Source organism: Aquarana catesbeiana, linkage group LG04 (assembly GCF_042186555.1).
Source record: "Aquarana catesbeiana isolate 2022-GZ linkage group LG04, ASM4218655v1, whole genome shotgun sequence".
Classification (NCBI taxonomy): domain Eukaryota; kingdom Metazoa; phylum Chordata; class Amphibia; order Anura; family Ranidae; genus Aquarana; species Aquarana catesbeiana.
Window position 1 is genome coordinate 341,102,668 of NC_133327.1, and position 15,342 is coordinate 341,118,009.

General features: G+C 39.3%; 1 protein-coding gene across 9 annotated transcripts in view; it reads right to left on the reverse strand.

Moving 5' to 3' along the window:
* EPHA7 (EPH receptor A7) overlaps positions 1-15,342 on the reverse strand; it is a 290,760-nt gene that overhangs the window by 18,232 nt on the left and 257,186 nt on the right. For 5 of the 9 annotated variants that reach the window (XM_073626952.1, XM_073626956.1, XM_073626955.1 and 2 more), the window contains 2 exons: positions 10,873-11,082; positions 6,004-6,153 (listed from right to left, as the gene is read on the reverse strand). In XM_073626952.1, the coding sequence (XP_073483053.1) occupies positions 6,004-6,153; positions 10,873-11,082 (360 nt within the window). Of the gene's footprint in view, positions 1-6,003; positions 6,154-10,872; positions 11,083-11,280; positions 11,392-15,342 lie in introns of all 9 variants that reach the window. The other 4 variants (XM_073626951.1, XM_073626950.1, XM_073626949.1 and 1 more) reach the window with 1 other exon arrangement.

Below are 15,342 nucleotides of genomic sequence, written 5' to 3' on the forward strand. Positions count from 1 at the left end.
TTTGGTGGTGTTTAATCACCTCTTGGGTTTTTATTTTTTGCTAAACAAACAAAAAAAAGACAAATAATTAAAAAAAAAAAGTTTCATAGTTTGTTATAAAATTTTGTAAACAGGTAATTTTTCTCTTTCATTGATATTCGCTGATGAGACTACACTGATGGGCACTGATAGGCTGCACTGATGGGCACTGATGGGCCCTGATGGGCTGCACTGATAGGCACAGATAAGGTGACACTGATAGGCACTGATAATACGGCACTGATGAGCAATGATAAGACAGCACTAGTGAGGCGGCACTGATGGACCTTGATAGGTGGCACTGATGGGTGGCACTGATGAGTGTCACTGATGGGTGGCACTGATGGGCACTGCTAGATGTCACCGATAGATGGCACTGATAGATGGCACTGATGGGCACTGGTAGGTGAAAATGATGAGCACTGGTATGTGGCATGTGGCAGCACTGGTGATGAGGCACTGATTGGTGCCATTTATAGGTGGCACTGTGCGCACTGATAGGTGGCACTGTGGGCACTGATGGGTGGCACTGTGGGCACTAGTAGGTGGCACTGTGAGTACTGGTAGGTGGTGCTGGTGGGCACTGGTTGTGCACTGGTAGGTGCAATTGGCAGGTGGCACAGATGACTCTGCAGAAGCTCTCCACAATAGGGACTGATGTCCCTCTCACAGCCGCCAGTGATTGGCTTTTTTTTTTTCTCCTTACGCTATCAGAGTGAGGATAAAAGATAGTCAATTACCGGCTCTGTTTACACCATATATTGGCTGACAGCTGATCACGAGGTAAGGGGTCGCTGATAACAGAGCGCGCCGTGTGCCCTGCAGGGGGCGCGCAGGCCACTAGAGCATGGGAGGACGCCCTCCCAGCAAAGTAGGTCAGGGACGGGAAGCGGTTAAGTACAAATGCTTTTTGGATCAGCAGGAAGAGAAAGAACAGAACAGTGTCTTCAGTTTACCCTATTTATGATAGCTCAATGAAATGCTTCCATTCTACTGCCTTTTGTACTTAGTTTTAGTATCATGATAGCGAACCTTACTACTGTGATAACCAAGTTGAAAACAAATTGCTTCAAACTTCATTAAACCCCATAGCCTTGAGTTAAAGGCATTGAGAGAATCAATCAGAAGGACATGTAAAAGGTTAGAATGATGTTATAAGGTAATTCATGTCACTGACAGTGTGCTACAAAGCTCTCATAAAATACTAGTGAAGTATTCATGCTCCTGAATGTCATGCAGTGAAGGATTGTCTGAAACTGACTTGCAGGAAAGCTGGGATACAAAAAAAAGTTTTTCAACCAGCATATGAGAGAGAATTGGGTTTGACTGGTAACCTCCTAATAAGTCTTACCCTAACGTCAGTTTAGCAAAGTGAAATACCTTACTAATAAAGACAATTAAAAAATGAAGCATTCATAACTAGATAACAAGTTTATAAAAAGGTTCACTTTATAACGTATTTTGACTTGTAACAAGTTTTGCAAAGGTGGAAGTACAATACACTCAGCAGGGTTGATCTACTAAAGGAGCAGTAAATGTTCACTTAGCAAAGCTAATTCAAAACAAAGCTCACTGAGCTTAGTAATTAACCTCTTGCCAAACATGAAATGCATATATGCAAAGGCAGGAAAAGTGGGCTTTAATGCCCAGCCACCGAACACATTTGGCCATGGTGGTTTGAGGTTGTGTGCAGAGAGCATGATCACTGTCCTCTCCAAGCACACTGACCAAGCTCACTAAGAGCTCTTGGTACTGACTTCTGATTGTGAGCCAGCAGCTTTATTGCTATCACAAGCAGCGGGAGGGGATGTCCCCCCCTCTCGCCACCTTCCGCCGCTCCACCCGGGCTCTTCTGCCCCACCGGGAGAACCGAGCAACCAACTAGCACATCCGCCGGCTGGCCAGTAACCTGAACAAAGCCAGAATTGAGACACAACGTCTCTTCTGGCTTACTGAAGCCTTAAAGGTGCCAGATTTAAAAAGAAATTCAGTATTCAAACCAGCCAAACTTGGCGTTTTGAATGCTTTTAAGTGCAAAGGAGGGATTTGAGGTCTTATAGACCCCAGTCCCTCCAAAAAAATACCTGACACATGACTATTGCTGTCATGAGGGATGTTTACTTCCTTGTGACAGCAATAATAATAAATAATTTTAAAGGGACAGTGTAAAATAAATAAAAAAATTGATAAGAATTTTTTTTTTAAAAAGCCCCATCCCTCCATGCTTGCACGCAGAAGCAAACGCATATGTAAGTTGCAGCCACAAATGTAAACAGTGTTCAAACCACACGTGAGGTGTTGCCGCGATCGATAGAGCGAGAGCAATCATTTTAGCACTAGAACTCTTCTGTAACTCTAAACTGGTAACTATTTAAATTTTTTAAAGCTTCAACTGTGGAGATTTTTAAGTACCGTAGTTTGTCGCCATTCCATGGGTATGCGCAATTTTAAAGCATGACATGTTAGGTATCTATTTACTCAGTAACATCATCTTTCACATGATACAAAAAAATTGGGTTAACTTTACTGTTTTGTTTTTTTAAATTCATAAAAATGTGTATTTTTTTTAAAAAAAAATGTGTTTGAAAGACTGCTGCGCAAATACAGTGTGACATAAGATATTGCAATGAGCGCCATTTTATTCTCTACTAAAATATATATATATATATATATATATATATATATATATAGGGGTGTGTGACGCTACCACAGCCATCATAATTCACTGCGCCAGATTTTTATTCATATGAGCAAAATTTTAAACTTGATTTTTTATTTGGAAATTTTTTCAATAAAATCTCCTGTTACCCGGGATTTTACACTATGTGGAAGCCTTTTTTCCTTTTATCACTATATATGGGGATTGCCAAGTGAGTGATATCCGGTGGAGGACTCCAGGTGACTACGGAATCCCTTTCCCCTTCCAAGAGGATGAGGTTCCATCCAGGAGGATTCAAAGTGGTGCGATACATCTCAGCCATCCCCAGGATAGGAGACACTTCTAATCTCACCGTTTATACGGTAAAAGCCTGCATGACTCACCGCCAATGGCCAGTGAGTCCACCAGCTCCGGTAAGGGCATTTTATGCACATCTCGTATATTTGAATGCAAGAAGAACTTCCATGATTTTGAACATGTACCTAGCAGGATGAGATCCACATACACGTGTTTGAGATCACCTTCACATTTTAATGAACTGTTATAACCTGAGAGACTTGTTCAAGATCACCTCTATTTCCCACCCCCACATGAGGATAGTTGGATCCCATCCATGCTTATTGGTCACTTTTGTATGAGGATAATTTTTGAGGAAATTTAAAGTTACACCATTCATATATTTCTTCTTGATATATAATGTGGAGATTGTCACATCAGAATACAATGCAAAAAAAAAAAAAAGCAAAAAATAAAACAGCTTTCCATTAATTCTACACAGGCTTACCTCACTCTCTTCATAGCTGTTTAAACACACGGCTCGATTACTTCTGCCTTACTTCCTGGACAGACTGTAGGTCATGACACAGGAAGGAGTTGACCAGCTGATCTCATTAGCACACACCCTGAGGGTAGATGATGCAGGGTGTGTGCTAACGACTTAAAGTCTGTCCAGGAAGTAAGGCAGAAGTAATTAAACAGCTATGAAGAGAGTGAGGTAAGCCTGTGTAGAATTAACAAAAAGTTTTTTTATTTTTGCAAAATAAGTACATTAATTTTATATTGGTACACAGGGGAGCTGGAATTTTGAAAAAATAAAAAAAGGTGAACTTAGCATTTAACCACTTCAGCCCCAGAAGGATTTACCCCCTTAATGACCAGGACATTTTTTGCGATACGGCACTGACAATTGCGTGGTCATGCGCCATTGTACCCAAACAAAATGTATGTCCTTTTTTTCCCCACAAATAGAGCTTTTTTTTGCTGGTATTTGATCATCTCTGCGGTTTTTATTTTTTGCGCTATAAACAAAAAACAATTGTTGAAAAAACAATTTTGAAAAGAAAAACCACAATATTTTGTACTTTTTGCTATACTAAATATCCACAAATCTGTTTTGGATCGATTCTTCACATATTAATGGTAAAAAATTGCAATAAGCGTATATTGATTGGTTTGTGCAAAAGTTATAGCGTCTACAAAGTAGGGGATAGATTTATGGCATTTTTATTATTTTATTTTTACTAGTAATGGCGGTGATTAGCCATTTTTATCGTGACTGCAACATTGCGGCGGACAGATTGGACACTTTTTTGGGACCAGTGACATTTATACAGTGATCAGAGCTATAAATAGCCATTGATTACTGTATAAATGTCATTGGCATGGAAGGGGTTAACACTAGGGGGCAATCAAGGGGTTAACTGTGTTCCCTGGGTGTGTTCTAACTGTGGGGGGGAAGGGACTGACATGGGGAGGAGACCGATCGGTGTTCCTACTTAGTATGAGCACATGATTTGTCTCTACTCCCCTGAGAGAACCGGGATTTGTGTGTTTACGAGCGATCACAGGTGCCTGGCGGTCATCAAGCCCGACAGGCACGCTCATCGGTTACGGGGACACACTGCGTCTGCTAAAGCTAAAGCGTCTTACAGAGCTGATGTACAGCTACGATGGCTCGCTCAGGGGAGCCAACCTGCTGCAGGATAACTGCGGCGGCTGGTCCGGAAGCAGTTAATGTCTCAACATGCTGATGCCCCCCAAGAAAAAAAAGCATTATTTCTTAGTTCTTGCTTAAAGTAGGAAGCTAATAATACTATTTGGAAACCACAGCTCAGAAAATATAAAAAAAGAAAGAACAATCTCAATAAGGCTAGAACTTAAAAAAAAATAAAAACTATTTTTATCCATTGCTAACTATTTACAAATGAAAGAATCATTGATTGCGCACATACAACAATTCCATTCTGTGCTACAAACTATACCCTAGAAAGTGCTATATGAAAAATGAAGCTTTGACAGGCCAGGATATGTGACCTTTTTTCCTTGCGATAAAGTAAGATGGAATGGCACTAGGATTAACGGTAGCAGCAGAAGAGGTGATGTTAAAAGAATCATCTGGGATTTCTAGCAGCATATTATTTGATGTGGAAAGCTGTAGAAATGGCTCACACACTCTTCAATAATGGCTTGCCCAATGATTGCTTGTCTAATGTGGCAGCATGCTGCGGTTAATAAATACAGTCTATGAGGATTTCAATGTTCAAAAAGCAACATTAGATGCCCGTTAACTCTGCCAGAAAACATGGATTCAATATTAGAGACATTTGTCAAAGCATGCAAACTGAAAGACAAAAAAAACCTGGAAGTCAACCTTGTCAACTGTAAAACCGCTCAAGATAAGACATGCTTAAAATTAAACTTTTAAAAGCTGCATCAACTGACTTATGAATTGACTGCTTCAATTGAATCACTTCACAGCTTATGTCCAGCTCCAGGATAAATACAGATAAACGTCTACTAACTCTGTAAGCTAAACAATAAATGATAAACACAGCTTCCCATTCACTTGTTTGAATGTTAAGCAGCTGTAGCTTTACAATCACTTTATATTCTTGTCAGAGATGTTTATGTTTGCTGGTATGGCTTGACGAAGGTGTCAAAGATATAAAACTTTACTGAATATCCAGGGGAATGTAAATATCTCTTTTTTTTTCTCACCCCAAGGATTTGTTTGCACATATTTTGACAGTCCATGAAATCTTTGACACTGAGCCCTGTCAGATGTTAACAACTTTTGCACTCTGCAAAAAATGTCTCATCACTTTAATTTTTTTTTAACTCTTCTTCAAGCTTTGTGATCCTTGGCTCAAAAACAATCATATGTAAGAAGCCTTTATTTGACAGAATTAAAATGGCTTAATTCTTATGTAAACACTATAGTATTATATTGTTTAGGGAAAAAAATCTGACAGTTTAATGACATGTTATAAAATAAATATAAAAATACAATACTTATAATTAGTGCAGTAATGTAAAGAAAAACTTACATCCTGATTTGACATGTCCCAATAAGGCCTTTCTCCATACGACATGACTTCCCACATTACAATTCCATAACTCCACACATCGCTGGCTGATGTAAACTTGCGGTACTGAATTGCCTCTGGAGCTGTCCATCTGACTGGAATTTTTCCTCCCTATTTAAAACAAGGAAATTACATGTATTGGTTAAACAAATACCAACTCAATTTAAAAAAATCCAGTTCAACAGGAGTACTATTCAATTTATATTTGTCTTGCATAATATATATTTAGTATAAAGAACATAGAGGCTACTGACTGTAAAGCCTAAACTGGCAATATGCAAACCAAGATGCTTCACACATGCCACCTACACCCACTTATAGCACCCATTCAGCTGGAATACTTACACTTTTTTGGGAAGTAACGATTATCTCAATTATGAATAACAATTAAATATTATAGTATCACTTTTAGCTGAAACTTATTGGCATAATTTCCCTGCAAGTTTTAATATGCCCATGATAAAACAATGAACTACACATGCTTAAAAAAAAAAAATCACACTTGCATAAATAATTACGATATACGTTTTGTTTCTCTACCACCTGTACTCACAAAGCAGTGTTCTATGATGGCATAGATTAGTAACAGTCACACTCCTCATTATAGGTGTCCTCAAAAAGACTTGCAGAAAAGGAGATGAGGTGTGTCTGACCAGGTCTGTTAGATTAGTGCACTGGCAGTTCTGCTACACTGCTACACAATAAATGGTGAGAAGACTATAAAAATGGAAGTTGTACAGTTTCTAGCTGGCCATACACAAATCAAAATTTGGCTGGTTCAGTAGGGACCGGCCAAATTTTGATCCATATATGGGCAAGGAGGTTGTACAGAAGTCGATCTACTGATTGGCTTCTGTACAGCTGCCCTGTCAGATTTTCCTGTTTGATCAGTGCCGCCGGGTATAGCCGTCAGTGCAGATCAATGTATTTGGATGACGGGAAAGTCTCCCCGCTGTCAGAATACGAAGACACATCACCTTGATTGTGTGAATGGGAGAATCTAATATTTATTTTTTCTTTCAACCTGCTGGGTGAATAAAAAAATGACTATGGGCTGTATATGTAGACTCCATTGTTTTACAGATATCTAATATCTGTTTGTAACTAGCAAAAATCTAGCAAATGTGACATTATCAAGTAGAGGTTAAAAAAAAATATGCTCTTAGGCCTCTGGGTGTTCATGTGCAGCTTCACACGGCAGCCACTGTAAATTTAAATTGCTGTAGTAAGCACCAGAACTACAGTGATAACCACTAGCTTGACTCTCATGCTGAGTGGTTGCCCTGCTGCTTTGAAGTCACTAGTGCCATTTAGAGAACACTTTGCATTTTCTCAATAGCATGGGACCCAGAAGCTAGTGTTGACCACTGTAGTAGCAGTGCCTACTACAGTGATTTCCAGCTTCTCCAGGAATGGGCAATGTATGAAACATACACACTTATATTGGTCCAAACTGTACCAATGTAACTATGCAAAAATATCCATGCCTGGAATTCAGCTTTAACCTACAGAGCAGACACTTCGACTGAAATAAATATGAGGGCTGTCATTGGTGATCTCTTTTGAGAAATACTTGTTGTCTGGCTGTCTCCAGTTTCAGTCGTTTCTGAGTCTCTAATCAGAACAAGTATGTAGATTAGTAAGTCAGAACTCCTAATATGTATAATTGTGCTAGGTCTGTGCCTCAGAGATTATCAACATGAAAGTCAGACAACATTTGCAGAAGAGGTCAACAGTGGTAACTTCAGCACTGTCTTTGCACATGTTTTTCTTAAGGCAATGTGTGCATGTAAACTGAATACAAACATGTTTTGGCATTTGCAGTAAAATAAAAATATGAACTTACAGTGTAAAGATGCACAGGAGCCTGGCCCTAAAAGTGGAACTTCACCCATTATAACAACATTTGGTACTTTGGTTTCTCCCCCTACCGCTTACAGCTTCATTTTTGTACAGTACAGTATTTTTCTGAGCTACAAGGCAGCACTTAATCTATTCTAGCTTAGGTGAAAATGACAAAGGCCCCCTGCTGCTTCCCAGGATTGCGATGTCACACATCCCAGGAGGCAACGTTCTCCTGATGGCACATGAAAAGATACAACACCTGGTCCTGGATCCTGGTTCATGTGCACAGAAGCTGTGGGTCACTACAATGCCCAGTTCATGCTCAGTTTCCCATTACCAAACCGGGTGAATGAAAGCAGAGGACTATTTTTTTCCAACCTCCACAAGAAGCAAAAAGAGAACACATCAGGGATCTATTTAGATCTCTGATGTTTCCACAAAGCAAAGATGTCCCCCATTGAAAGTGAAAAGATTACCTAAGGATCATATGATCACTTTATGGACCTACAGAGAGCCAAAAGCCTCTCTGATGAGGTCCCACAAATTTTGTCACATAGGGACTAATCATTCCTCATGTGACAGTAAAAATAAATATTTTTAAAAAGGTAAAAATAGGAAAAAAAGGAAAAAGAGGGCTTTTATGGATGATGTCATACGAATTAGTCTAATTTCTCTCCCGTCAGCAGGATGAGCATGATGTTGCTCTCTCGCTGGTAACTTAAGTTCTGAAGCATTTTTTGGTAGTTTGGGAGCAATGTATTACTGCTGAAGGGAATTACACATGAAAAGCATGTGAGTGTTACCTCTGCTTTTCATAGCAATCCTACCCGAATTGCAAGTTTGAAATTAGTCTTACAGTGTAGCAGAACCAAAATCAACATGTTTTGATGGTAACCCTTGTTGCTGCTGTGTTCCCTTACATTATAAGCAGAGTGTTTCCCAAGACTCTGCTAATTATTGAATGGCTGTGATTGTCAGCTGTCAGGTTACTGACCATAGCCATTCATAAAAAATGGGGGCACCCAACCCTCACCAACACTGCCCACTGTCTACCTCCTGCTGTTCCCTCTAATTTCCACTGCTACAGGAGATCACACCAGAATCCTACTTGATGGTCTCTTCACAGACATTCTTTTTAGAATGTCTGGTGTGGAAACTGGTAAACATGGATCTTATATTCAGCAATCTCCTTCATGTTCTAATTGAACATGTGAATGCTCACTGCTTAATGCTAAGCATTTCCTAAATAAAAGCTGTGCTACAGAGGAACATATACATGTGCTCGATCTCTTTCTTTAGCTCCAAGGAGAAATTTTAAAGGTCTGTTTAGTCTCCTGATATTTCCTCAAAGATCATAACACACAGCAAACAGGTGTGGATGGGCCCTTATGGGCTTCATTTGAATAATATGCAGGAAGCAGTAAGGCCACCTTGACATACTGTATGTCCAGCATTTTGTAGTATGTTACCATAAATACACTAAAGAGACGCTGTGATTTTGCCCATTCAAGTGACATTGTTTCTGAAATGCCTTCCCCCTCAGACTCATGAGTAATCACCTCTCAAGCGATCCACCACTTCTGCCTCTGTCTTAGCCAGTGCAACATAACCAGTGCTTCTGGGTATGGGGGGAACTATTTGACTCAAGCCTAGAGGCCAATTGCTAGGCTTGAGTCAAATAATATCACTGCTCCTGCATATTCTGGTTACTGCTGCAGTGGAGGCAAAAACAGCAGGGAAACTGAGTTTTATTATGCCATTATGCCAGGAAGTCCTTTCATATACACTGTCACTTTGCCCTGATGGACAAATGATGCTGGCCATTTGTTTGAATGGAGTGCCACAAAACCATAATGCATGCAAAAGTCACACATGATTTTTTTAACACAGCACACCAGTGGTAATGTACTGAAATGCACATGATTTGAAGTGAGATAGCAGTATGCATTGCGCATGCCTTTAAAAATGGATGGCACTAAAGCGCACATATTGTGCATTACCATAACACATACAGTCGATGTAACACCAAGCCTTAAGCCTTAGGCATATCTTTGAGCCTCACTATTTTGTAAATAGGCACAGTTTAAATTTACAAATATTTGTTATTTATTAAATAAATACAGTTTTATTTTTTAGATTTAGTAGGGACCTTGGAAGTTATATTGCGCTAAATATTTTTTTAAAACATTTTATGTGCACCTTTAAAAAATCAACAGCACCATCTTTTATTTCTACAGGTACTGTGCTTTCAGAAAACCTGTGATTTGGAAGGTATTTTACAAATGTTCACAGCTGTGAAAGAAAAATAGGAAATAGCAACTCGATCCAGGGCTGTGCCCAAGTGCAGCAGCACTGCTTCTTCTTCCTTTCCTTGGGGAAATCACTTTTATCCCAGAAACAAACTAATTTGTGAAGCAACTAAAGTGAAATTTAAGTGACACAATTTTAAGTGAGTAAATACATAAGTATTCACTGTTTTAATGACCAAAAGCTTTCTAATTCTGGTGAGTCAGCCTTGTAATGGCTGACTCAGTAAACAATAAGGCCAGGTTCACCCTGTTCCAGTGCAATAATGCACTTATGTTGAAGAACGTTATGTTGTATATTAGGCTGCATTATGTTAAGGCATCTTTTTGATTTTAAACGGGCTGTCACAAGCAAAATTGCACCTGACCTTATTTCAAGAATGCACAACATGGCATAGTAGTGTGCTGCAGCTTTCTGCTTTGCAGGTGCATTGCTTTAGTGTGTTGGAATGCCATTAATTTTGACCACACGGCAAAAATGTGAACCAGCCCTAAATGTAATTAAGAAAGCAGTAAAGTGATTGTCTTGATTGGTATGTATCACACAATGGTTGTCCAAAATTAGAAATCTTTCACCAGGTAATACATTAAACATATACATTTTAACAGAGTATTAAGCTGTTTGCCTGGGGTTCCACTTTAATAGCAAACATGAAATGAAAATTAAATGTAAAATTACTGTTGTTGTGTATACTGCATCTGCATCATCTTCTATGACTCGAGATAATCCAAAGTCAGACACTTTGCAGACAAGGTTACTGTTGACCAGAATGTTTCGTGCAGCAAGATCGCGATGTACATATCCCATGTCAGCCAAATATCTCATCCCAGCTGCTATCCCTCTCAGCATCCCCACCAACTGGATGACAGTGAACTGTCCATCATGTTTCTGTAAAAAAAGAAAATATCTCAGTCAAGCTTTGAATCTACATATCCCATTGCAGTATCAGTATCAGAAAACAAGTGTTACCCACTGATGTTGAACCGCAGATGGATGTTTGACCAGTTTGTAATTGTTTTAAAATGAATGGTAATTATGAATATTATGGATGGCTGAGCTGCTTTGAATGGCTGAATGTGTAATTACCTGGGCATTTGATCCCGGGGTGTTAAGTGTTTGGACTTTTACAAAGGGCATTGTCTGAGTAGATCCTGTACGTTTACTTTTGGGAGGTGAAGTAAACATTTCCAAAGATTTCTGAAGTGGAAAATGATCAGAGCTTAGTTTGATATAAAGGTAATGAAAAATTATTGGTACAATACTGAAATTATTATAAATGTGCACTTTCCTCCACATAGCAGCTGTAAAACTATTCTGTGCAGTGTGAAAATAAATGAAAAGTGTATCTAAACCCAAGAACAAAACAGTTTTGTATTTCAGCTTACAAGTCCTTAGATGAGGTAGCTGCATTAGTATTAGTTTTAGTATTTAGCATTAGTAATAGTATTTTCCTTTTAGCTTTGCCTGGTGATCCTGTTATTAACACATTTACTGTCCTAGGTTGAGGCTCACTGTACTGTATCTATGGAGGTGCAGTGATGGTCAGGAAGTGTTCGGACTATAGAACACCTCCCCCCTACTCACCTCTATAGAAGGGAGGTATTCTGTAGTTCACAAAGAGACCTCAGGCAGGGCTTATAATGTTTAAGATTTCAGTGAAGCATTGTCAACTTCTTACAGGAAGATAAGAGCTTACTAGGCTTCTGGCAGAATCAACAATTTTTTTGAACTGATTGAACAGATACTGTGGGGTTGATTAACTAAAGGCAAATAGACTGCGCACTGCAAAAGCAGTTGCTCAAGAGATTAGTAAATGAGCAGAAGCTCTGCTGCCGTCCATCATTTAATCATGTGCAAGCAAAAATGCTAGTTCAATTTTCCTTGCACGTGATATGGTATTCTTTGCAAAGTGAAGCTTTACCTCACTTACTAAGCTCTGTAAAGTGCACAGTCTACTTGCCTTTAGTAAATCAACCCCTGTAAATCACAGCTTTTTCAATTGAACATCTAGCAGATCAAAAGGGATACAATTAGAGAAGTTCATTCTTAAGCCTCGTACACACGATCAGATTGTTGGCCAACAAAACTGTGGACTTTTGTCCCAAGGGCGTTGGCCCAAACTTGTCTTGCATACACACGGTCACACAATTGTTGGCCAACAAATATGGATGTAGTGACGTACTACGTTGTTTTTCAGCTCCTTAGCGCCACCCTTTGGGCTCCTTCTGCTAATTTCGTGTTAATAGAAGTTTGGTAAGTGTTGATTTGCGCTTTTTATCTCGCACTTTTCATTTCACACTTTTCATTTTGCGCTTTTCAGTTTTTGCTTTTCAGTTCATTTCTGAAGGGCCGTTCGTCAACCAGCCATGTTGCGGAATCGGAGGAGATAACGTGTTATTTATTATTGGCCTTGGAGTTATTGCTTTGACATTATTTTCTTGGTTGAAAAATGATTTGATTTGGTATATTTTCTATATTTTTGGATGCATAGAATCTACTTTTTGCTTAAGCTCTATTGGCAGATACCATGTCTAATTTTTGTTTTCTTTTTTTAATGCACAATAAAAAAATTGTAGAGAATAATACTTGTCTATGTGTTTTACTTCAAATGACAGTTTGGGAGTAGGCAGTTACATTTTAAAAAATACAGTGTAAAATTGACAAGGGACACCAACATAGTTGTATCTTTGATCTTAAAAACTACGGATAATGGTGTTGTGGTAACTTGCCCAAAAAAAAAAAAAGCATAATAATATTATTTTTGATATCACTAGAAAAAAAAAAGCCTTTGAAAATTTGTTTGCTATAACACCATCAGTATCACCAGCAACACACATTGGTCTGCGGAAATTTTGAAAACCTGCTAGCCAACATTTGTTCGTGGAAAGTCTGACAACAACTGTCCGATGGAACATACAAACGGTCGGATTTTCTGCCAACAGCCTGTCATCGAGCATTTCCCATCGGAATGTCCGATCGTGTGTATAAGGCTTTAGGGTTTACATACAATTTAATTGTCAGGTGAAGCGAAGAATAATAATAAATACACTAGGATTTTAAGATACCCATAGAAGCCACATGATTTTAACCTTGGGAAGTCTCTGGGGAGCTTTAGATCTCTAAAGAGTCATGATTGATGGATCCTGAGCCATATCAGATGAGGAATTTGGCCACTGGTATCACCAGCATTAAAATCACTCAGATAAAGGAATTATTTCCCAGAATAAAACTGCTCCTCTCCTGACCAAAAAACTAGAAAATATTACTTGCTGGTGAACAACAGCTAGAGAACAACATCTCACTGGCCCAGCTACTGAGAGAGTGAATTTACAGAAAAAGGTAGGTGGTCTGTTAGCAATTCTGTTGCCAGTGAGTTGTTGTTAGCATCAGGATCACTCGTCTACGTAACCCTATTAGTTAGGCTGTATTTTTAGATAGTTGTGATTCCTCTGGGATACAGCTTGTGCTGCCGGGTTTCTGTAAACTACACAAACACTTAAAGAAGAAGTTACACCATAGTTTCCAAATCATTGCAAAATTGAGCTCTGATCCATGTTGTGGTTGCTGCATTAGAATGGGCAACAGCATACTGCCCTCCCCCCAACCGCAGTTTAACCATGCTGCTCATTAAGAGACAAATTTTTAATCAGGAGTGATTGACAGCGCTTGACTCAGGGAGAGAGCATGCGCTGGACATGAGCATCATCATTCACCACATCAGAGGGATAGGAGCCTGTCAGTGCAACATTTCTGTGTATGTGTCCATAGGGAACACATACATAGGATTGTCACAGGCAGAGGCAGCAAAGCATAGCTGCACCATTTACTTGTTGGAGGAACAATCTATGTTTTCAGAATAATAAGTATAACCAGTACCCACTTTCGAGTCACATACAATACTTTATTTAAATCCAGGATAAATTACAACATGATCTCCCACACGCTTGCACGTTTCTGCCCTATGCGGGCCTTAACCACTTGCCGACCGGCTCACCCCGATATACGTCGGCAGAATGGCATGTACAGGCATATTAACGTACCTGTACGTTGCCCTTTAAGACGCGGCATTTTGGGCGCGTGCGCCCGCCGCAAGCTCCGCGAGTGTAATCGCGGGTCCCGCGAACTTGATGTCCGTGGGGATACCCGTGATCGTCTCACAGAGAGGAAGAATGGGGAAATGCTGATGTAAACAAGCATTTCCCCATTCTTCCTAGTGACAGGACACTGATCACAGCTCCCTGAGATCAGGAGTGGTGATCAGTGTCATGACACACATAGCCCATCCCCCCTACAGTTAGAACACATCCCTAAGACACACTTAACCCATTCAGCGCCCCCTAGTGGTTAACCCCTTCACTGCCAGTCACATTTACACAGTAATCAATGCATTTTTAATCGCACTGATCGCTAAATAAATGTGAATGGGCCAAAAGTGTCCCATCTGTCCGCCATAATGTCACAGTCACGATAAAAATCGCTGATCGCCACCATTACTAGTAAAAAAAAAATATTAATAAGAATGCCATAAAACTACCCCCTATTTTGTAGACGCTATAACTTTTGCGCAAACCAATCAATAAACACTTATTGCGATTTTTTTACCAAAAATATGTAGAAGAATACGTATCGGCCTAAACTGAGGAAAAAAAAATAGTTTTTTTTATATATTTTTTGGGGATATTTATTATAGCAAATGTAAAAAAAAATTGCGTTTTTTTCAAAATTGTTGCTTTTTTTTGTTTATAGCGCAAAGAATAAAAACTGCAGAGGCGATCAAATACCAACTAAAGAAAGCTCTATTTGTGGGGAAAAAAGGACCTCAATTTTGTTTGGGAGCCACGTCGCATGACCGTGCAATTGTCAGTTAAAGGGACGCAGTGCCAAATCGCAAAAAGTGCTCTCGTCTTTGGCTAGCTAAATGGTCCAGGGCTGAAGTTATTAATCATAGCTCTGGTAGGTCGTAGTAAGATCCAATTTAAAAAATCTCCCACCAATCTACGTCTGCCTTACCTGGTGCAGAATGAATCAATTACCACCCACATGCAGACCTAAAGAAACCAGTAGGGAGATACAAACATAAAATATCCAAATCATTTATAACTATTTTCTACTTGGATATGAAGTATTAAATCAAAATAAATCAAACAA